This window comes from Hyposmocoma kahamanoa, unplaced genomic scaffold (genome assembly GCF_003589595.1).
Source record: "Hyposmocoma kahamanoa isolate Upper Pololo Valley unplaced genomic scaffold, ASM358959v1 94, whole genome shotgun sequence".
Classification (NCBI taxonomy): Eukaryota; Metazoa; Arthropoda; class Insecta; order Lepidoptera; family Cosmopterigidae; genus Hyposmocoma; species Hyposmocoma kahamanoa.
In genome coordinates this window covers 1,316,703-1,341,290 of record NW_020654878.1, presented here as the reverse complement: position 1 = coordinate 1,341,290, position 24,588 = coordinate 1,316,703, and the positions used below count along the sequence as shown (strand labels likewise).

Below are 24,588 nucleotides of genomic sequence, written 5' to 3'. Positions count from 1 at the left end.
TAAAGCGTGAATGACGCTCTGTATACGATTTTAACGCCCTATAAGTTTGGACACTTTTTAGCGCGGACCCGACGTCCATATAATTGTAAGTCAATGGTTTAAAGACTTATTTCTCACTAAGAGTAGTTTACACATGGCGACGTTTAGCACCGATGCAGCCGCGCGTTTGCATCGCTGCTGAATTTCCATTCAATTAACATGACCAAAAATAACAAAATATGAGTACAGTTGAAACATCGAGCGACAAAGTTAAGTATTAGATCATTTCATAGGCGGGTAGTTGCTTATTTAAATGTGTGTTAGTTCGCTCAATTCCGAACATGAATGTTGGTATACAATTTTTTTAAATTATAGTTATGTATTCTATGCCTTTAACATAATTCAATACAGTACACACATCTATAGCTTTACTTAAAAAATCAAATAAGTACACTAATATTTATCGACTTTACCTCATCCCTATAACAAACGTGATATGAAGTGTCACAGGGATCATAATAGTTTAGTAAAATGAAAAATACGAGTAGTTATTTAATTATAATTTGATCAAACAGTGGAGTTGGATCCCAGAACCTCACCCGGCTTCAAGATCGCGGCCCGCGCTGGCTGTGGACACCCAGGGCACCAATGACAAGTCCTGACGCAGCCACTTCAGACTCCGAGACCCGAGAACGCGAATTTGCTGAGGTCCATTGGAGGAAGCTGGAAAGACATAAATTTAACAAATTAACGACGACCCTATTGACCGCTGAGTGTATCGCCGACAGTGCAAGCGCTTAGACAAGTCTTTTACATTACAATGCTTATACAACCCCAGCATTCGGTTCTGCATGACTGCACACGATGGGCAGCGTGGTTTTCACCTCTCTGAGAGCGTGTTTGGGTTCCTTTTTCTTCATCGTGAGCGAGTGGTGTCATTAGTCAGATTTAGTAGGCTATTATAGCGTGGGTATTTTCGATTTTGTATTGTATTGTAGAGTGTAGTGTTGTATTGTATTAATTATTATTATTATTATTATAACGAATACACTCAACATAGCCCCGCACTAGGGAAAGCTGTGTCGCGGGTGCCACGGACACATACATAGACAACTACAAATTACACCCAAACTCACGAGAGAAATAAATGTAGGCCATACAAGTATTTCTTCCAGCCCGGGAATCGAACTTGGGACCTCTGCGTACAGTTCGGCATGGTAACCGTTCGGCCACGGAGGCAGTTAAATTATTTATTATTATAGTAATTATTAATTTTTAAAAATTATTATTGCAGTAACCATTACTTAATCTGTGCCAATGACCTAATCACTGTGAACACTTAGGTTCCTAACTGATTGATTGCATTTTTTGCAGTTAATGCGTGACGTCATAATCAACTTCATGCAGCCGAGACCTCGACTGCATGAAGTTCATAAGAAGAATATAAATTCCTTACCAGGCAAAGTATAATTGTAAACAGATCCATCAAGAGTAATGTTTCTTTCGTCGCTGGTGTCCTGTAGCCTGTGCTGTAAGATCCATTGCACCACCCCAGGGTTGTCTTCGTAAAACTGCTTCCAGGAAACCAGGATCTTCCCGTCCTCCAGCTTTGCCATTTTTATCGGCACTGCAGAGATAAATGTTACAGGAAATATTTAAACTGTTTTCATGCGTATACATATATACACGCCTGTCTCCCACAGGGTAAGTAGAAACCACGGACCTCCACGTTTCTGACAAACCTGCTTGAGTGTTAGAATAAGGATGTTCTTGTGTGTTTATTTTGTTTCTATTTCTTATTACATTTTTTGATTTAGTCAATGTTTTTAAGTTTAACTTCAATCATAATTTATTTATGCGACTAGGTCAGATATCTGCCGCATTTAATTTATTTTTTTGGTGCCAGTAACAGGACGAACAAGTCGTGCGCCTGGTGTTAACCGACACACCTGTCTATAGTAGTTGCAGTGCCACTCAGAGCTTTAAACCGCAAAGATCTGAGGAACACTGTCACTACGCCTGTCACTTTGAGACAAGTTGACAAGTCCCGTGTGCCTGTAATTTCACCAATTATATGTAGGTACTAAGAACTGTAAGTGAAACAATAAAAATAAAATAAAAATAAACTATTTACCCAACTTTTGTGAACCGAATTTCGACGATTCTTTTTTTGTTGGTAAGGGGATACGCGTACCTCAGTGGTACCATTCAAATTTGAAGAAAACTTTCTACCTCTAAATTCTTGTGCAGATACCCACTGTCACCGAATATCAGTTAAATAAATCGACCCCTCCTACGTAAAGTATCGTATGTCGAAATTGCCAAGTTTACAGGGAAGTGTTTTAAAGTTTTGAATCCACTGAAAGGAGAATAACAGGTGACTTTAGCATTTTTCAGTTTTATTTGGCAAACGGTTACTCACACAGAGTATTGTAAAATCCTACATATCGGTTAGATGATCTATTAGATTAGCTTTGTCGTCTTATGCTCATTTCAGTGAATTCAGAACTTTAAAATGCTTCACTGTAAACTTGGCAATTTCGACATACGATACTTTACGTAGGAGGTGTCGAAATATCTATCAGTAATTTAATTTGCGCGTTCTCACAATATTAATTTTGTTTCTGAGGGTATACACTTATATATATTTAGACTAAATCGCTTTCTAGCTAACCCTCACTCTCATTGTAGTATTGCTTACACATAGTAACTTAAATATAAAATACCGACTTCAAAAGTACGTGGAATTACATCTATTTGCCAAGTTTTATTCAAATCGGCTACCGGAAAGTGAGCAAAACCGGATTCATCCCCTAGTTTGCCACTATACGGGACTTAACATAGGATAATAGTATATTGAGAGAAAAACGCCTTCATTTGGAGCATAGCAAAATCAACCATTAAAATAATTGCTCCTTATAAAATTTAGGCGCTATATGTAAAAATAAATGTTCATGCGTGAACAGCCACCCTTAGATGTGGAATATTTTCTTCAAAATTAAATGGGACCACTAATGAGGTATCCTCTTTCCAACAAAAGAGAATCATTAAAACCGGTTCACAAATCGCGTAACATACATACAAAAAAAAATAACACAGTCGAATTGAGTACCTCCTCCTTTTTTTGAAGTCGGTTAAAAATAAAAAAGACTTCTTTATTTCTCCGCAAAACATAAGAAACACAATATTTGAATACTAATACAAAAAACAATTGAGTGATGTGGACAAAAAGGGTAAAGAGTCAGCATTGCTGATTTTCAGTCTTCACCTGTAGCTGTAATAGTACTTTTTGAAGTCGGTTAAAAATAAGATCATTTCGTGACAAATTGAGGCGATAAATCTAGTTTATTGAATTTCACCCACTTTCCATTAACAGATTTCAATAAAACTTGCGAAAACGGACAAAGCAAACTTTTAATGTAATAATTACGGTACCTCCTTGGCCTTGGCAAACGGCAGCTGCAGAAGGGTCGCTGGCAACATTTTTGCTAGGAGATTTAGGATGCATATACGATCGAATCTGAAGAAAGAAATTTGAGATTGAGTAATCAGCCGCAAGCATTAGCAGAAATCCCTTAATAGGCGAATTGCTTTCAATTGAGAGGCCGAATGCACGTTGGTAGCACGACATTATATCTAAATAGACACCGCAAATACCGCGATCTGTATGCCACATTTTTTGTACCTCTGATGACGTCACAAGCGCTATTTAGTGATGGGACATCTCCCTCGGCACTAAAGCTATAATATAATTAATACGTGTCCTTTATTAATACGTATTTCGAAAAAAAAGTTGCTCCGGAAAACAAAGAAAAAAAACTTTAATGAATATTTTTACAACATTTTCTAAGGCCTTAAGAATTATCATCCCTTTGTTTCATAAATCGATCAAAATCGAGAACAGTGTTGCATCAAGTGAACATCACTAATCGTAAAATTTGACCAAAAACATGCGCAGCGGCCGTACCACGACATTAAACGCATTGTACGAAAGTATCGCTCGTTCGATATTCATGGCCTACTAAAGAAGGACCACAAGTGTACAGCTCCAAGTGAAAGCCGCAATGTGTTACAAAGAACACGGCATACACCGTTTGCATATTTTTTTTATCTTTATTTATTTAAGGGTTTTGATCGTTATTGAACATGTCAGCCCATTGTTTTCTCGAAATTCAATGGTAAGATGGAAGTCTTATTGTTTTTTATGAAAATACATGCCATAAACCAGCTGCAAGTCAATAAAGTCCGTCCAACCCATTGACTTACAAATAAATGGACGACGGGTCTAATACAAAAACCACGAAAAAAATGTCCCAAGTCAACCTATTCGAAATTTAAATTGTTATGTCATCGCAGTATCGCGCTGTCCGTAGAACAAATGAAGACTAAAGCGGAGTGTCGCGCTCTGTATACGATTTTAGCGCCTTACAAGTGCGGACACTTTTTAGCGCGGACCCGACGTCCATATAATTGTAAGTCAATGGTCCAACCATTTATTTAACTTTTGACATATGCATACCTCCGAAGTTACACTTAATTAACACTTAGAAAAAAATTCCGTCGATCCGGCCGGATTCGAACCGAAGTCTTCTAGCATACCGTGGCAGACACTATACCAACTAAGCCACGGAATGAACCAGCGGACGTCACGATTTTGTCGATGTGCTTGTGTCGTGTACTTGGTTTTTCAACGACTTTTCAGCCGTAGCGCCATCTATGAGAAATCTATGATATTTCGTCACCCAGTTATATACCTTTACAGCTACCACCCCCGGCTAGAGATTATAACAAACTAGTGGAATAATTTCACATAAAAATAATTGAATATCAATTCAATAAAAATTTAAATTAGTTAACATGGTCGACTTATCGGAACTTACCCCAACGATGCATAGCTGAAATATCGTCAAACAGTCTCAATATTCTAAAACCGGGTTATGGCTTTTTCTGATATCTCAAAAAAATATTTTGTCATTTAGCGAGCGGCTGAATAAATGGTTGGACATAGTACAATACTAGTAACTGCTATTGTAATCTTTGCTGCCTACATGAAACAAATATAAAAAATATAACAAATTGCTCACTTGAAACCGGTAAGGAGTCAAAGAGGCGTCAACAGTTATGTTCTCTTCCGTATCCGTTACAGGTTTAGCAGGTACATTAAGCCCGGTTTTTGATTCTGAAACAAACAGTGTATCTATTTATACATGTATAGTAGATGGTATAGTTGCAAACAAATTGGGTAGGTAAAACAATTTTGTAAACGTCAGTTCGCATCAGAAGCGTAGATTAAAAATATTTTATATGAGATTTAAAAATGTTATTACAAATACTGGATTGTTAATATAATTGAAACTTAAATACCATCAATAGCTATTATTACAAGTTACGACGTTTTCTATTACATTCAATAAATGTTCTGCCATCTAGCGGCTCATTACTGAACGTTACGAATTGGAGTTATTAATTAGTTCTACAAACAAGAAGCGATCATACTGTAGGGGTTTAAGCTTTACTTTCGTTTCTTGTAACAAAAAAATATTTCGATAAACAGAAAATTGAACCTTTATTAAAATAAGGCTTTCCGATGATATGAAATACCACCACGGATAACGTTTGTATGCACTCCATAATAATACAATAAGGCATTTTTCTGGGGTCTTAGAGAATTTGCACGAAAGAATGACACAACCATACCATACAAAGCAAAAATGGCGGACTGAGCTCAGATAGGTCTTTCGAGACCTTTAGTTGGAACGCGTTCGCCGCTAACTAACCACTTCTGCTGTATTTATTGTTCTGTGTTACAAATAGTTTAATATAGGTATAAATGCAAACTCCTGACGCAATGTTGTATTACTACAATATTGCAAGCCCATTTTGTTTTTCATTTCTTTTTCTATCATAGATTATTCTAAAGGTATAAATATTTTATTAATAGTGACAGCGTTTTCCATTCATTTCAACAAATTTTAATATAATGTAAAAAACTATTTTTTATAACAAGAAGTTTAACATAACCTGTCAATGTTATGCTTTCAATTTTTCTATTATTTTCGTGAATAAGTTTCCCCGTTTTGCAGAGGCACAGGCGCAAACTGCAATGTGCATAAAAAGATATCATGACTTTGACATTCAGTTTTATTTTTCATCTCACTTGCTCGTAAATAGTATGATTACATGGCGGCTAACTTGACTATAATGCCCTAAATAAAACCCTCGGGCCTTTTTCTTCCCATTACAGCCATGATCGATAATGAGTTTCTTTTTGGTTGTTGCACGACATACTTTCTTACATAGGTCAGATTCAAGTTCAAGAAAAGAGGTTACTAAAGTTCAAAATTATAACATTTGTTTAAAATGTTATCTAAACAGAAATTTAATTACAATTCAGCCACATACTACTGAAATACTTATATTTTGGTTTTTTAAATAATAATAACGCACACACTCAACTTAGCCCCGCACTAGTGAAAACCCTGTGTCGCGGGTGCCATGGACATACACATAGACAACCAGACATTACACCCAAGCCCACGAAAGAAATAAATGTAGGACATACAAATCTTTCTACCGGCCCGGGAATCGAACCTGGAACAGTTACTTCGTATTAAAAATTTCTTATAATTGCTTTTAATTAGTTTCTGTATAAAATTTAGGAGTCTTTACATTTTAGTTCGAGTTTTTATATGTGAAAGAATAGCCAGATGACCATCTGTTGATAAAAAAACACGCCATTTGCAAAATTCATAATTTTTGTGTTATGAACCATATTTATTAATACAAGAAATAAACATTGTATTTATTTCCTCGTAATTGTGATGCAAAACATCGTAGACGGTAAAAAATACAAAACTCAAGTTATTAACGCCCTCAGTCTTCGGCTTCGGGCTTCTAATAGGGCCTCATTAGTAATTTCTATTCTTTGCAGATCTTACGTAGCGTGCCGTGGACAGTGTAAGCGATGACTTCGCCAACGGTAGGCGAATCCCACTTGACGGCGACTTTGCGGTCGCTGATCGGCCAGCACCGCACGTTTGTCGGAGCCGCTGCGTCCTCGCCGGTCACGTTCAGAATCGCCCAGGCCGAGGCCACACCTGCGACGTTCTGGGCGAAGCATTGGTAAACGCCTGAAAGGGTGCAGCTTGTTTTAATTCTAACCTTTTTAACCTTAATTTCTAAGTTACTTACATTTGTAACCGTTTCTCGTGAACGTGAGTCGAAGGTGGTTCGCGACCCATGGAAAACGTAGTCTCCAACCGTATCTCTCTTTCTTCACTTCATCAACCCGTTTATAGGTCACATTGCTGGCACGGGTCTCCTCTCAGGCCAGGGCCAATGTGAGTTAAGGACTTTCACGTTTTCCGAGGGTTGTGAACCTTCTTCGACGTGCAGTTTACATCACGATATTTTCCTTCACCGAAAGGGTCAGGGTAAATTTGAAATTAAATTTTGTAAATAAATTCCGAGGTGCGAGCACCGCCGTACAGTTGCCTACTTATCAGTATTCTACAGGATTTTTTAATGACACTAAGTGATGGGACGAAGAAGTCGTGCGCCTGATGGTAAGTGACACGCCTGTCCATAACAGTTGCAGTGCCATAAGTTGCAAAATACCATGTACCTGTAATTTCACCCTTCGAAATCGGGTTGACCCTTCAAAACCTGTCGCGGGTGCCACGTACATAAACATAGACAACCACAAATTACATCCAAACTCACGAGAGAAATAAATGTAGGCCATATAAATCTTTCTCCCGAACCGGGAGTCGAACCCAGGACCTCTGGGTGGCAGTCATGGTGACAGTTCAACCACGGAGGCAGTAATGAGAGTAGTACAGGAACGTCCAGTAGAAAGCGTAATAGATGAAAAAACTGTGCCCTATAAAATCGCCCGTAAACATTGACTTACAAATAAATGGACGACGGGTCTAATACAAAAACCACGAAAAAAATGTCCCAAGTCAACCTATTGAAACGTAGTGACATGTAAAGGAATATGAAAAAGCTAAAACGTTGAATTTAAATTGTAATGTCATCGCAGTACTGTCTAATTTTGCTTGCTTCGCTGTCAGTCGAACAAACGAAGACTAAAGCGTGAATGACGCTCTGTATATGATTTTAACGCCCTATAAGTTCGGACACTTTTTAACGCGGACCCGACGTCCATATAATTGTAAGTCAATGCCCGTAAACAAAGAAAAATAATTACTGAAATAGAATGTTATAGTCATTATAATCAGTCTTTTTTGAAGACGGAGTAAAATGACAGTTCATTGTTGCAAAAGTGTTGCCCTTTCTCCGTCTACGGTTACCCGCTTGCAAGCAACTAGTGATTGCGGTCGATAAATAGTCTATGGACTATCAACTGAATGTTGGTCACGTTTATGCAATAAATAACCGAGCTTGTTTGTTTTAAATCAACATCGGCCCGTCATTCGCCCAACCGCTGAGCATAGGTTCATTTGAATAGTCAATTTTTGTAAATTAACACTGTATTTACAACTGTTTATTAAAAATAGAAAAAGGAAACATATTTTAAAGAGTTTTCATTTCAATTCAATATAGATAATCAAATCCGTCTGTTCTTGTTAAAATGTATATGAATTAAAATTGATTTCGATACTAATAGTACAACTGTCAAAATAAGAATTGAAAAGGCAATAAATAACACAAATAGTAATCAATAGAACATCGTTACATTCACAATTCTATCATAACTTTCTCATAGATGGTGCTACGGCTAAAAAATGGTTGAAAACCAAATAACAAGATCCGACAACAAGCACATAGAAAAATTCATGAGGTCTGCTGGTTCGTTCCGTGGCTTAGCTGGCATAGCGTATGGCACGGTTTGCTACAAGACGTCGGTCCGAATCCGGCCGGATCGAAGAATTTTTTCTTAAGTGTTCGATCTTTGTATTAATATTAACGAACTAGTGGAGTAATTTCACAAAAAATAATTGAATATCAATTCAATAAAAATTTAAAATTTTATCTTCTTTCACAATCCGTCGATAAAGCTGTCGACAATAACTACATGACTATTTAAAATTTTATAAAAAATGGCAACCCTGCAAATGTCATTTTACTTCAAAACAGACAGACTGTAGGTATGTGACGATTAGTTAACTCCTAATAATCATGTTAAGGAAATAACTGATCCATACCTGCGTCATCAGAAGTAACGCCGCTAATCACAAGTTCATTACGTTGCCCGTCTGCCGATTTCCTCAAATTGATCTGTAACAAAACAGAAATTCGTACATTCTGAATATTTGCACTACGGGATTTTTAATGCCCTAACGGTTTACATTTCTGACGGGACGAACAAGTCATGCGCCTGGTGGTAAGCGACACGACTGTCCATAAGAGTTGCAGTGCAATTCCGAGCTTGAAATCAAAACGATCTGAAGGGCGATGCTACTGCGCCCGTCACCCTGCGACATTAGTTGACAAGTCCCATTAGCCTGTAATTTCAACAGCACCTTCAAAACCGAAACGCAGTAACACTCACTGTTTGGTGACAGTGACAGATTACGAATTCCGTTACTCTGGTAATATTTATACTTACTACTACACTTTATATATGTATTCACGTCCTTAGATTCCCATTGCGGTAAGATACTATCCATCGACGTTTTGCTGGCAAATCTCTACTGCGTCATTTACATTCATCAATCTTTTCAAACAAGCCGCCTATTCTTTTCACTACGCATTCCAACCTTTTAAACATTCTCGATTCTCGATTTTAAAACTTGTCGTCCAACGTCTGAAGGAACACAACCGAGTAGGCTTAAATCACCATCGGTTATATAACCAGAAATGATACGAGATGTCATTTAATTTGTTTGAAAATTATTCTGCCAAATCATTGCGGTGACAACTGCGCTCCGATTGACCAGCCCGAATTCGAAACAATATCGTCAATTGTTTTACTTCAAATCGACCAGTAAACTGGTCGATTAAAGTAACCAGTAAACTGGTTGGTTTTGGTCTCTCTCTCGCAAACGAGAGTTAATATTTAAAAGTGATATAAGGCCATTTGCCTGATGAGTAGCCAGGGATGGATGGCCCTTGTTTCGTCTCTACTTCTGGTTATACATATACTCGATAGCTTGAATAGTTCATGAACTAAGAGTTGCTAGGAATTAATTCCTGACACTGACCGAAAGGAACTAGTTTCTTGTGCACGATCTTGTCTTTTTAGTTCGTTCTTTCATGTTTTCAGTTCACAGAAGTGTACAGGGCAGGACGGCGCGCAAAAAAGAAAACAGTTATGAAATGACTCATTACGTTAACCCAGTACTTAGTGCTCATACCATAAAATAAATAATAAAAACAAAAATAGTTCAGCTACAGGTTCTCGTGTAGATAAAGTAAGTGAGATTCGTCGAAAACAATTGTGACAATGGTAACGCTTCTTGAAATCGAAATGACGTCACTCGTCGACAGCAAAAGAGGATAGAGATGTCTGTTCATGAAGCTGTCGTCTGACACTTGCCAGTCAACCCGTGATCATGGAGCGATTAACCGTTCCGAAATATCGCAAAAATAATGAGAAGTAATGACGTGACGTCATTCCGATACCACCAATGAACAATACGCCAACTTTGTTTTTTTGTTTTTTGTCATTTTCTGTTATCTTTTTTAAACAGCCGTATTTATTTACTAATATTATGCTCCCCGCATTTTGTGAAAAAAAAAGGAACAAAAACAAAATTCGAAGAAAAACCAAAAAAATTTTGTGAAAAATAATCTAAAAAAATAAAAATAGAACAGGTGCAAAAATTAGGTTGCCGTATTGCTCATTGGTTATCTATCTGAGAACGTCTTTAGTTGGCTTTGTGTATCTCTTTCATCACTTAATTCATCAGCTCCATGTTGCCAAATTATCTCAATGCTGTACGCAATATGTTTTAATACATAAAAACCGCAAAATACCATAGAGATTTAAACTCAGGAACGAAGACAATAAAGTTTAATTCGCACATCTTTTCACCGAAAGTTGGAAACTAAAGATTACTTCCGAAAGAAGTCTCATCTGCGAAACATCAGGTGACAAGGGACTTAAAGATTCGTGACGTGCAAGTTACGAAACCATTAGAAAACTTTGAGAGAAATATTCCAAGGAGGTGTGAAAAAGTGTGTCAGATAACTTTTATTATAATCGCGGTTGTCTAAAGTTCTGAGATACCTTTTTGATTTTCTGCAAGCATTTGTATTGACGTCAGGGCCATTTCAGCACAAACTGTTGCAATTTAGTATGACCAGTACAAAATTTTGTTTTTCTCCATAAATATTATATTTAGATCAACGTTCATCTCGGACAAACAGTCCAATAAGGCTGAGCCAACTTCGAGGAAGAGGTCAATCGTCGGATCCGACTCGCTGGGCAGCTTTCGGGAAGCTCCGGGACGTCATCTCGTCCGCAATACAGCAGTCCTTGAAGACAAATGTCTTAGAGCAGTGCGTGTTGCCACAGATGACCTACGGTTCTGAGACGTGGTCACTTACTACGGGCCTCATACCAGTGATCGTGATACTGATCGAAACAGAAATGAGGAAATCCGTAGAACGAAAGTCACCGACATAGGTCAAAGAATTAGCAAGCTGAAGTGGCAGTGATCAGGGCACATAACTGCTAGTAAACCACGATTTTTTTTTTTTTTTTTTTTTTTTTTTTTTTTTTTTTTGACGGATGACCTGGTAAAGGCGGCGGGTAACCGACGGGTGCACGTTGCGTCCGACCGACGAGTCTGGTCTTTTTAGTTGGTGATCTTTGCGGAAAGCCTATGTTCAACAGTGAACATCTTCCGGCTGATTCGATTATGATCAATGCGTACTAATTTATGTTCTATATGCTTTTGTGTTGTACCTTGTGAAATGTTAGGCGTATGATTTCTTAACTCACCCGGCCTGCCATCGTCAGTAGAGTCCAATTCTTGTACCAACTGATGTTTGGCTCCGGTCGTCCACTCGCCGTGCAGTTGAAGCGAACAGTGCTCGCTCGCAGCACTTCTTTCCCTGCTGGAGGGATCGTGATTTCCGGTGGCTCTGTTATTGTAACATTGAAGGTCTGGAAAAAAAATCCTTAATTGCGTAGATGTTATAATGCAGCTGGTTGCTTCATTCTCCCGTTAGCTTTACTTCTTAACGTCACTGTACATTTATGACATTGTTAAGAATAATGTACATTTTTTTATCATTAATACGAGGAACAAAAATAAACTAGCTTTTCTAGACAGTCGTCTTCACAAAGTATCAAATTCATTTAAGGGCCAATCTATACGTTTCTATTCAGTAAGTCAACTAAAGGTTGTTTATTATACAACGTCTGCGTATTTGGATGATAAAAAACCGTGGTTGACCCGTTTAGCTCTTTCAGGTAGTCTCGATCTAAGATGTTTAAATTAAATATTGTTACGATAAAAGTATTTAAATGTATATTTACAATTACCCCCAGAGTTTCATGATAATTCTTCTCAGGGGAATCTGTCTTACGATTGAGCAGTGGAGTTTAATCAGTATGACGATTGCAAGATTTCAAGTGTAATTTGCTTGCCTATGTAATAAAGATTATTTAGCCATGATTTTCGAAAAACCGTCGTGACTAGTTGAGGCAAATTTTTCAGGCATTTTTTCGGTTTATCACTCTTCACGTCTGTGGGTGTAATTCGTGTTAATCTTGTTTTATCAGCGAGTTCTTTATAAATAACGCAAACAACAATTTTAAAATCCCTGCTGTATACAAAATAGTGTACTCCGAAGAGTCAATAAAATCAGCATTTCTAAGATCGTCGAGATCAATTTAATTAGCTAAGACACATAGTTCTAATCACGGAGGAAAAAAACAACTGAAGTGACATAAATCTCGATTACTATCAGAATCGCAGTCGCCAAAACTCAGACATTCATAATTTCAAACACTATGAAATTTTGATAATGATTGATCGTTGTTTCAAATTTAAAGAGAACAAATTCTGGACTTTATTTCTTTTTTGTTGTTTAACCCTTTTACTCTGTTGGCATATTGTTGAAAGTACAATACCATAATTCCTATTATTGCAAGTCAAGGCCTTTTGATTTTATATTAAAATTTCTATCAATGTGCTGCCATCTAGCGGTTAACAACTGAACGATGATGAATTCGACATGTTTATTAAGTCCTTCAAAAAAGAAGCTACCATATTGCAGCGGTATAAGTTTACTTTCGCTTCTTGTAACAAACAAATGAATTACAATTAAATAAAAATGATGATACGAAACACCACAGATAATGTTACAAGTGCGACTATTATTTTTGCACTCCAAAAAAGCGAAATAAGTTATTTTTTTACGGTTTTCGAGGTTTTGAATGAGATAATAGACACGACCATAACGTACGAAGCCAAAATGGCGGCCTGAGCTCAAGTTTGCGGAACTCCGCGAACTGTTGGCACACATGCCACGTTAACTAAGCACTTCTACTGCATTTATTGTTCTGTTGTTATTGTGCGTTATTATTATTATTCCTAAAAAGTCGTTCGACCAAAGTTGTTGTTTATGATGTTAGCAATATAGTCCTGGGAGGTTGTTAGTATTTTACAAAAATCGTGAATATCTACCATCTATTTTCAGTAATCAACCTGAACCCTTGTCATTATCACCGCCAGGCACTACAGGAGAAAATCAAATAACTAATGACCTTCGTAGACAACTATTACGAAGAATCTTTACAATGTGCCTAATTAGTTTCTGTCTAGATTTTTTAATTAAGATGTAGATGATTCTCCTAATGACTTCCGTTACAACGCTAGTCCATTTCCATTAATGTAATTGAGCTGAAAGTCCCTCGCTTTATAGGCAAGTATAATTCATTGAAAGATTAAAACACCTTGCAGTTTGAAATTCACTCCATATCTAAAATTTAAGGCTATTCTGCATAAAAGAAGAAGTACATAGTTCGAGTAGCCCATTGTACTATACTAATTTTCAGTCTTATTTTTGTTCTCCATGTAAACGTTCGTCCCCTATTTCACCCCATTTAACATTCATTTTTGTGATAAAAAGTACCCTATGTCCAAGAAGTGGGTGATAAATAACGTCACGATCAAAAAAATACAGTGATCAGCTTTCAAGTAATATCACCGTCACTTTTCACGAAGGAACGACGCGACGACGTTCCAAAATCACATAGGTTGTTCCTCCGTTCCACGAACCGAACCCGTCACTTGAAAAGCACTTTAAAAAGTTTGCTTTTTAAAATAAGCGCATGAGCACGCTTTTTATTTTAACCGTAAGCTTTGGTCAGTTCTATACTCAACAATTTCTTTTACAACATGCCAATTAATTAATTCGTCAATGTGAATAAGAATTTTATAAATGAAAATAAAACTCGTGTTTTACAAATAAACTTACTTATCTTAAAACCTTTAGTGGTCTACTCTTGCTTTTCGCTATCAACACAACGTTGCAAGCTTTTTTAACATAAAAGTCCATGTGCTTAAACGTTTTTCTAAACGATTTTTTAAGCTTCATAGTAAAATAAGTGAAAAGCATCTAAAAAGCACGCTTTTTAAAAAGCTACAACGTTTAAAACTTTACAAAAATAAGCAGGTTTTCCCATCTCTACTCACATTACGACAGAGGCATACGACGTATTTTACAAACAAAATCATGCGCAATCAGAGACTGCGCTACTCATTGTAGTTCGCTTTTTAAATTCTGATTATGAATCAAGGAATAATTAGATCAATAATATAAATACCGTATAAAAATTGTAAATACAAGTAAGATAATTGTACAAAATTGATCCAAAACGATAAACACGCCACGTGGTCTTTTAACGAATATTGCGACGAACCTGTAAAAATTACTGCGGATAATTTTTTTAAATGAAACGAATCCTTCATCAAAGTGAGTACTTATAACGACTATTACAATACCGGCACTTTATGATGGCCGTTTTGATAGATCAGATTACAATAGTGATGTCAAATCTCAATTCATTATCGAAAAAAAATATAATCAAATGCGAGTCGCGTCTATAAGTTTTTAGATTTATAACTAGTACTGCAAGGGGTAGCTGATTATAAAGTTTTAATAAAACGAAAAGAAAAATGTTTACTTAATATATCGTCAATTCGAAACTGCTTTATTTTACATTGAGTTTTGACACGAGTTCGCCGGAGGTAAAAGTTGTGCTGGACAGCGACCCCGTAAGAGACGATGGTATTAGGATTTCATTTTTAGAAATTTCGAATTTCGAAAAAAGTTGTGTCGTAAAATTATACATCCATAAATATTACTGCACCTCACTATTGACAACAATGTACATCAATTAGCTCCTTCAACGTAGTTATGAATTAATACGAAACTTGATGAGCGGACAAACGTCAAAACGGCCATCACAGCGTGCCAGTAGAAAGTAGCCGCTTGTCACCATAATCCATATCGTGATGTAAGTGACAGGCGTGACAAAATCACGGTGATTTTTTGCAACTGAAACAATAGGCACGTTGATAGAGATGTAACGCTATGTCTACAATTGTTCTCCTAGATCCCATTTATCTCTACCAAAATTCGTCAAAATTGGTTCACCGTTTCAGCCGTGGGATTATAAAAGAAAGACAGAGTTAGTGTCGCATTTATAATATTAGTTTGAATTCGGCATTTACTAGACAAACTCGTAACATGAGATTGTGGCCAAGCGTGTATCTGTTTTGAATTAAATGAAACGTATATAGGTATTCTATTGGGTGTCCCAAATTACACGCAAGAAGTAATTTTTTCAGGTTTATAATTAAAAATTGTAATTTTTTATTGATCAATGAAGTACATAATACAGGGTTATGTGTGGTAAAGCGTGTACACATTCACAAACTTTTCATGAAATTTTCGATGACCGTTTTGCAATAATTGTGGCTGAACCACGTTCATACAGCGCTCAATTTTCTTTAAGGCGTGGGTGGTATACATACGTTAACGTCTCATTATTATGTTTTTTAACCGACTTCAAAATATAGTGGCAAAAGGAACCAAACCTTACATTCTATTTATAGTACTTAAATGTCTATAAAATAAAGCATTTTATGGGTCATATTCTAGAACTCTACTCAATGCTCAAGTCAGGATTGTAATTGAAACACAAGCACTGGAAATACGACCCTAATGGCAGGGACATGAGTATGATTTCGAGTGCTTTAAACCATACTCAAATCCTGACTTGAGCATTGAGTAAAGTTCTAGAATACGACCCTAAGAGTGTTGCAACTAATATTAATTCGGCTACGAGCGTATACGAAAATTGGCACGAAAAATACCACTCTTCAACTTCAAATACGATAAAGAAAATTTTACAATGAAACAAAAATTTTTTTTTTAATAATTTTTTTAATTTACATTATTTCAATTAAAAAAGTAATTATTTATTTTACCTCACTTTGATTAATTTCCAAAAACTTAATTTTTTTTCGTTTGAAAATAACTTGGTCACGAATAATTCAATCAGGAATAAAATAAAGAATAAGTAGGTAGTTTTCATTAGTTATGACACTTTTTAACCAGTTAGAAAAATAACTTGTAAATATCCTTTACTCTTTCGATAAAGAAAGCGAAAAATGTGAAAAAACTTACAATATTTGTTCAGCATTAATAAAACATATATAATAATTTACTGAGTTTTTTCATATTTCTTCCTCCTGGTTTTAGGCATTTGATATTCTACAGAAAAGCAAAAAATAGGCCGAATAAGCCGAATACTATATAGTACCCAAATATTCCTACCAACTCTACTATTTACAAATACGGAGAAAACTAAAAGGGTTGATATTGAATTCTGATATAAAGTGTCTTTGTTTTTGTATCAAAAAGGATAAATATTTTTCATTGAAAAAGCCTTTAAAAAATTCCTTGATAGCAATTTGTTCGATAACGACCCTTGAAAACAATAAAAGGTATCCTCCGCGTAAATATAAGAAAAAAATATTTTTAAATGGAGGTACAAATATAATACTGAGTGAAAAGAAAGTCCGAGTTTGCTAATACTCCATAAACCACTGGTTGTTGTAACTTCATTGAGAGGTTTAGAGATTATGTTGTTATTATGTTTGTTATTCTACTAAAATTTAGTTGCAATGGCAATTGTCTCAATATTGTGGAATGGCAGTGATAGCATTCATTCAATCACTAATGCAGAATTTACATTAGAAAACTTATTTCATGTATGTTGAAATTGATTTTACGAAACTAATTTCAATACACATGTAAGTAAAAATTAGTGTTGTGACTTATTTAGTATCACAACAACCTTGACACCAGTGGCAACTGAGTTTTTGTAATGCATTATGTTGTTACACAGATGTAAATTTACAAAATAAAAAAGAATATCTCGAAAACGGAGATGTTGGTGGATTCGCGAATGTGTATCAAGAAAGCCTAATGATGCATCAAAGCTAACCTCTGAATAAGGAAATGAAGACCCAGGTAGCTCTAATACACTAGTTTCGCATTGCATTTACATATTGAATTAGTGCATGTCACTAGTTTTACCAAAAAACCCCGCGACTCACGAAAGCATTTGATTTTATAAAATTAATGCATGCATTATAAAATAAGATGTTTAAAAAATTATTTTATGACACTAATTTCGTAATGTAAAATAGGCTTAACGATCAATGTTGCCTTACTAAGGGTCGTATTCTAGAACTCTACTTAATGCTCAAGTCAGGATTTGAGTATGGTTTAAAGCACTCGAAATCATACTCAAGTCCCTGCCATTAGGGTCGTATTCCCAGTGCTTGAAATCAACCATTGAAATTACGCACATCTAATTTTTATCTCGTAACACCATCAATCATAATCATCACACACGCACATAATAAAACAGCAAAAATGGCGTTGGACAGGACATGAGGAGAGAAAAAAATAGATAAGTGGACAAGGATTATTGTAGAATGGTACTCAAGAGAGGGAAAATAAAAAGGAAGAAAGGGAGACTATTCTTTAGATGGGAAGACGATTTTAAATATGTTGCTGGAGGATATGGAGGCAAACAGTAAAAGATAGGGAGAAATGAAAATCTCTGGAAGAGGCCTATGTCTTAGGACAAGCTTAAGGAAGCTTAAGTCAACAAATTTAGTAATAATAAATTTGTACGCATGTCATACAATGTGTTAAATAAATTAGTATGTCATCAGCAATAAAGGCTATAAATAAAAATAATAATCAAAGCTCGATAATCGATTTAACACTTTTTTTATTAGCCCCGCACTAGGGAAACTCTGTATCGCGAGTGCTATGGACACACACATATGAAACCACAAATTACACCCAAAGTTACGAGATAAATAAATGTAGGCTCTGCCTAGCAATCCGGCCATGTTAACGTTCGGCCACGGCAAGGCAAGACAATTGCAACTAAAAACTTACGGTAGAAATGTCAAATAATTAGTAGACTACGCCACCAACGTGCCATCAACTAAACAACTGCAATTGCAGTTGAATAAGTAGCTCGATGGGCTAACCACTGACATGCCCGTACTCTTAATTTTCAACAGAATACCAAACGAACAAAATCCTGCTACTGGCACTCAACGCACAACTGAAGTGATTTAAAATTAACAAACTTGGGGCCCCCAGCTTCATTCATTAGTTTTTCTGGCGAAGTCGCAATAACAACACAATCAGCTAAACAAAACAATAATGCGTACCAACCGTCTATCTTTCCGTCCGCGCCAGCCGGCGTCAAAAAGTCACAATGTTACGTAAGTGTTTAATACAAGAAATTGCTTTTGTTGATTTCGTTCATTTTTACTGACACTTAATACAGATTCAAACAAAAAAATAATAATGCACCCATTATAATTGGGTAAATGGTGTAGCCTAGAATCGTGTCTCCCGATTTAATATTACCTATATTAAATCGGGATTTTCACTAACAATGTGTCCTAGGTATTATTAAATACCTAGGACACATTGTTAGTGAAAATCTTGGACTTGATGATGATGTTGAGAGGGAGCGCAGGGCGTTGTCGGTACGCGGTAACCATGTTGACTGAGAGGTTTCCTAGGTGCTCTGTAAATGTAAAAAACTCTTTTCAGAGCTTACTACTAGAATGTTTATACAGGTGCACTATGGACCAACTTCACACAGCGAGCGTGCAACGCCTTACGTCAAATGTACCATAACATCTTTAGGGTTCTGTTGAGGCTTCCTCGCTTTTAAAGCGTCTAAATAAAAAAGGCGCGTCACAGATGTTGCGATTGCGTGGGAGCACCAATAAGCAAAACCTGGGGATGATATCAGGGAAAATGGACTCTGCTGTTTTTCGCAGGTTCACCGAATTGCACGTGAACATATAATAATGTATTTATAACAATGATGTAATGATGTAATTGAATTTAATGTATTGTAATTGTTCTTATTGTTTCTACTAACTTAGGAAAAAAGATTGTTACTAACAAATATGGACTAATTAGTCTGAGAATAAATGAGTTTGAATTATAATATCAAGAGACGGGACCATCGAGTGTATAACCACTTTCCATAACAGTTGTATTGCCACTCGAAGCTCTAAAACGCAAAGATCTCAGGGGCACTGACATTGCGCCCGTCTCCCCTTACCCTTCAAAACTATAACGCAGTAAGGCTCACATTACAGTTTGGGGGCAGAAATAGGTAAGGTGGTGGTAGTACTTTCCTGGACGAACTATTTCACAAGAAGGCACTACTGCTACAAAAATGTATGTGATATTGTACGAGTACATACTAAAATTATTTCTACGGCCCACATGCTATTGACTTACAAATAAATGGACGACGGGTCTAATACAAAAACCACGAAAAAAATGTCCCAAGTCAACCTATTTAAACGTAGTGACATGTAAAGGAATATGAAAAAGCTAAAACGTTGAATTTAAATTGTAATGTCATCGCAGTACTGTTTAATTTTGCTTGCTTCGCTGTCAGTCGAACAAACGAAGACTAAAGCGTGAATGACGCTCTGTATACGATTTTAACGCCCTATAAGTTCGGACACTTTTTAGCGCGGACCCGACGTCCATATAATTGTAAGTCAATGCCCACATGCTATTGTTTGTTACATGGTTTTGTTTAACACTTATATGTACGGACTATGGCACATCAGACTACATATTTATGTTCCAAAATTGCCTCCAGTGCAACGGAACATGATACGTCAATGTGTAGCTTGATGTGCTGGCGTGTGTACTTTATATAATCTTAAATAATCTTTTTGAATTTGCAAAAGCAACTGGCAAAAAAGTCTAAACGCTTACCTTTTTTAACGATTGATCCTTTTTCTCTGAGATAAAATAAATTAAATCGATCGATATTTTAGTCTTTTCTGAGCTACGCTAAAAATTCTTGATTTGTATAAATTGATATTTTTGTGTGACGCCTCAAAACTAACACAAATAAGCATTAAAAATAAAATTTAGATATTTATTTTTAAAACGAAGTGAATGTTGATTATATTTGTACACTAATATTATATTAATTATATTATAATTTATACCTGAAAACATGTTCGGAAACGCAAGCACATTGGCTTCTGCTTTTTCATATCCTAACCTAACCTAACCTATTGAATGGAGAGCGCAACGAAGCAACCAAGATTTATTAGGAAATTAATAACAAAAGATATGTTGGTTATAAATGTCATCAATCGTTAAAAGAAAAGAACAGTGATGAAAAAAGAGAATAGATAGAAAAATATTAATTTAGTATGCTTAGACATAATAATAGTGTTACCTTGAATGCTATTCGTTTATAATTTATCAATAGGTCAATAAATATGAACGTACAGTTAATATATACATCGAACATAAAAAAATATCGTTTATTTAAAAAAGTGTACATTTACAATAGATCAATCATTTGTTTGAGGATCAAATAATATTATCCCCTTTACTATATATTATATACTCAGAACCAAATGGTCGGTTAGGAGGTCTGGTATCTTAGAGCATCGACTGCACAGTCGTAAACAAAATAGTGCTCGTGGAATCGAACCACGGGTATTGTAATTGGCAGTCCATACAACAAGCCGCTTGACCAATTTACTTGGATGTTAAATGAAAAAAATTAATATTGGTTTTAAAAATATTTATGTTGATCATATTCAAGCAATACTCCACTGTATTGCTTATGCAGTAAAGTTGAAATTGCTTTTCTTTGTCCAATACGTAACGTGACTCTCAAAACCAAAAGGTCGGTTTAACGAAGTTAGGGGGTCTGTATATGACTGTACCTATAACTAAAATTTTTAAGTAACATACATTTGAGAATATTTTGAAGCAATAACTCTCGAGAACGTCGTTGGAAAACATCACTATAAAACCCACACGTCGAAGTAGGTTCACAACCTTTGGAAAAGTGAAATTCCCATACCCGGGCAGGCGTGACGGATTTGCGCGCTAAACCCATAGATATAGAATTCTATATCTATGGCTAAACCTTCTAATTAGAGCCCGTGACCGTACATACGAAATGTTATGCCATAACTTTTCAATGTAATTGTTTTTTGAAATGTATAAAGGGTGACCGCACATTGGAGAACAGGACACAGTTAACACGGGTTGATTTTATCTTAATTTTAATAATACTCCTTACGGATACCAGGGGTTAGGGTAACGTACCAAATATCGAATACTGTTTGAACAATCGAAAAAAACACTGATATAATATTTAAAAATGTATATTTATTGCAGTCACAGTTACTAAGTAAGTCTATCTAAAGACTTTACATTAGAAAATGAATTAAACTTATATCTATGTTCATTTATTTTTCATACAATTATTTTGTTTTAAATTAATATATAATAAAACCGGGTTAAAACCCGGTTTATTACCCGGTAAATTGTTGGTGGGGATGAAAAGAAGATTTACACAATTTATTTACTCTGGCGCGAAAAATTAGAAGAAAATTAAATTAAAATGTGTATCATTTCTCTTTTGAGTATAAAAGAGAAATGTCAAATTGTAATAATTAATTTGTTTATGGTGTCGTTTTTTTTTTAACATGGAGACACGCTAGTCCATAATCTCACCTGATGTTGATCGACGATGTGAACGACGCGACGCCATTACGCGTTTATTCAAAAAATATCCTTTTCACTCTAACCTTAATTAACTTTTCAGGAAGCATAGATGTAGACAATATGTGGATGTAGCGCATTCCATTCCTTCGCCCTACGCATTAGGAAAGAGGAAGCAGAGCTTCGTGCGAAAAAGTAGTATATCATTAACCTAAGAGTGCGTTACCACGGCCAGTGATGTCAAACGCTCCGCGGTCAGGACCCGACAACGCGCGTATTCGAGTATGTATCCAGAACTAGGCCGCCCACAGAACAATAAATACAATAGAAGTGGTTAGTTAGTGTCACACGCGTGCCAACAGTGGGCCTCGTTAGACCTACTTGACTTCAGTGCACCAGTTTAGCTTTGTACGGTCAGAGAACAAAATGTAACGAGAATGGACACTATCCGCCCCTCCCTAGCTTTAGATACCGCACCACGCCCCACACATTGACGATCACATTGACTGAACGACAACAAGGCTGTCGGCGAGCCGTTTTCGCGCTAAGACGGCTTTGATATTTGAATATAGTTTTCATTTATTCATCACGAAACTTGTAGGTTAATATAAAATATGCGTTACTTATAATGGTCGCAAATTGTGTTGTGTACAGCTGTTTACCATCATCTAAACGGGATAAAGAGAGGAAGGAGTTTCTGTCGTTTTCCGGAAGATGAACCGAAGTAAGTAAAAAAACTTATGCCTGAGACTCATTCAATATATAATTTAGATTTATTATATCAATATAGTGAGACGCCATAAGTTCGTGACCTACTAGACAAGGATTTTCGAATTTTCAAATTGTATTACCGATAAATATTATGTAGTGAATATGCCCCCGCAATTTCAAATCCCTTGGTTACCTCATTTAAAAGTACCTGTCCAAAAATAACACTTTAAGTGCTTTTAATATATTTTTTAAATAAATCTTCAAAATTATTCTAGTTAGTGAATTAATGAAACATATAATATTATATCGATATAAATACCTAATAAACATGGGTAATTATTAGGATTATATTAATAGAATTATAGATAACAGACAAGGTGTAACCCTGCCACTTCACGCACACGTTTTGTGCGTGTGCCGATAGCGCCTTGTATGTAGTAGTACATAAATAACTTTTGACCGTTGTATGGAGTGCCTGGGGTGTGGTACGACATGGTTGTGTTAATTTCACGTAAATTCTCTAAAATCGTAGAAAGATGCCTTATTGTGCGGTTTGGAATACAAAAATGACTGCCGCGCCAAAAATATTAAAATTACCCGTGGTGGTATTTCATCGGCAAGTCTTATTTAATAAATTTTCAATTTTCTATTTATTGATGAAATAATGTTTTTGTTACAAGAAACGAAAGTAATAGATCTTGATGGTGTTGAACTTTCAACGATATGTCAACAGGGTAAAGTTTAAAATTATATTAACAATCCAGAATTTGTTATTTCTTTTTAAAATTGAAGCTATGACCAATCATTATCAAGATTTCGTAGTGTTTCAAATTAACAATGTGTGAGATTTGGCAACATCGGTTCTGATAGTAACCGAAGCTTAAGATGCTTTCTTTTTTTCTTTCACAGGCGCGCTCGGGGCCCTCACAGCGGACACGGGCCACGGGCCGTGTGCTGTGGTGCCACCTAAAGGAGAAACGGTGAGTGTGGAACCAAGTTGAAAAGTTCTTGAATAGTTTCATATCCAAATTAGTATATTTTTTTATTACTAACTAATTTTAATTTCCAAGCGTGTGACCTAAGCCTGCTGGCATTTCTGAGCCTCGGTTCAATGTACGTGTCATTTTTCCGATACGTCGGTTCAGTAAATAATGATTCAGCACGAAACTATGTTTCCTTTGGCCATTAAAATTTATGATCTTTGTTTTTTTATGGCTGCCGTAAAGGGAAAACCGTAAAACATAGAGAAACAATCATTTAAAGATCATTCACAGTACACCGAGTTAGGTTAACCGTTGAGCTGAGACCACGGTAGCAGCGTCACCAATACGGTAAATAACGAATTATTGTTTTGAAAAAAAAAAACCTAATAATTATATCATAACATTGGTTTGATCGACCGTCTCTCAAACTGAAGCCGTTGGTTCGAATACGGGTTCGGAGATTTTCGGTATTTATTACGAAATTTAATTTGATATTTATGAGCTTTTCGGTGAAGGAAAACATCGTAATCAAACCTGTACGTCGAACGTCGAGTATGTAACTAGAAATAGAGACGAAATAAGGGCCATCCATCCCTGGCAACTCATCAGGCCTTATATCGCTTCTAAATATCAATTCTCGTTTGCGCTGAATCACAAATTAGAAAGCTGAAATAGTACAGCGCCAACAACTGACCTGTGTGTACGTCTCCGTATATTCCAAAAATATTATGTATTTATTGTAATAAAGGTAATATATCTAACTAAGGGAGGCTGTTCCATTCGGGGTGTGGGAAAAACAGCAAAACATCTAATTACAAAAGAAATAGAATCACATTTCATCGGTAATTAGATATTAAATGTGTATAACTGCCTC

The 24,588-nt window shown here is 36.1% G+C and overlaps 1 protein-coding gene across 1 annotated transcript in view; it reads right to left on the bottom strand.

Moving 5' to 3' along the window:
* Positions 1-517: 517 nt before the first annotated feature.
* Positions 518-24,588, bottom strand: part of LOC113237865 (peroxidasin-like) — a 74,432-nt gene continuing 50,361 nt past the window's right edge. The window contains exons 7-13 of the mRNA XM_026474563.1: positions 11,894-12,058; positions 9,150-9,222; positions 6,918-7,109; positions 5,064-5,158; positions 3,415-3,499; positions 1,436-1,606; positions 518-702 (exon numbers count right to left, since the gene is read on the bottom strand). Of these exons, the coding sequence (XP_026330348.1) occupies positions 575-702; positions 1,436-1,606; positions 3,415-3,499; positions 5,064-5,158; positions 6,918-7,109; positions 9,150-9,222; positions 11,894-12,058 (909 nt within the window). The 3' untranslated portion in view covers positions 518-574. The remainder of the gene's footprint in view (positions 703-1,435; positions 1,607-3,414; positions 3,500-5,063; positions 5,159-6,917; positions 7,110-9,149; positions 9,223-11,893; positions 12,059-24,588) is intronic.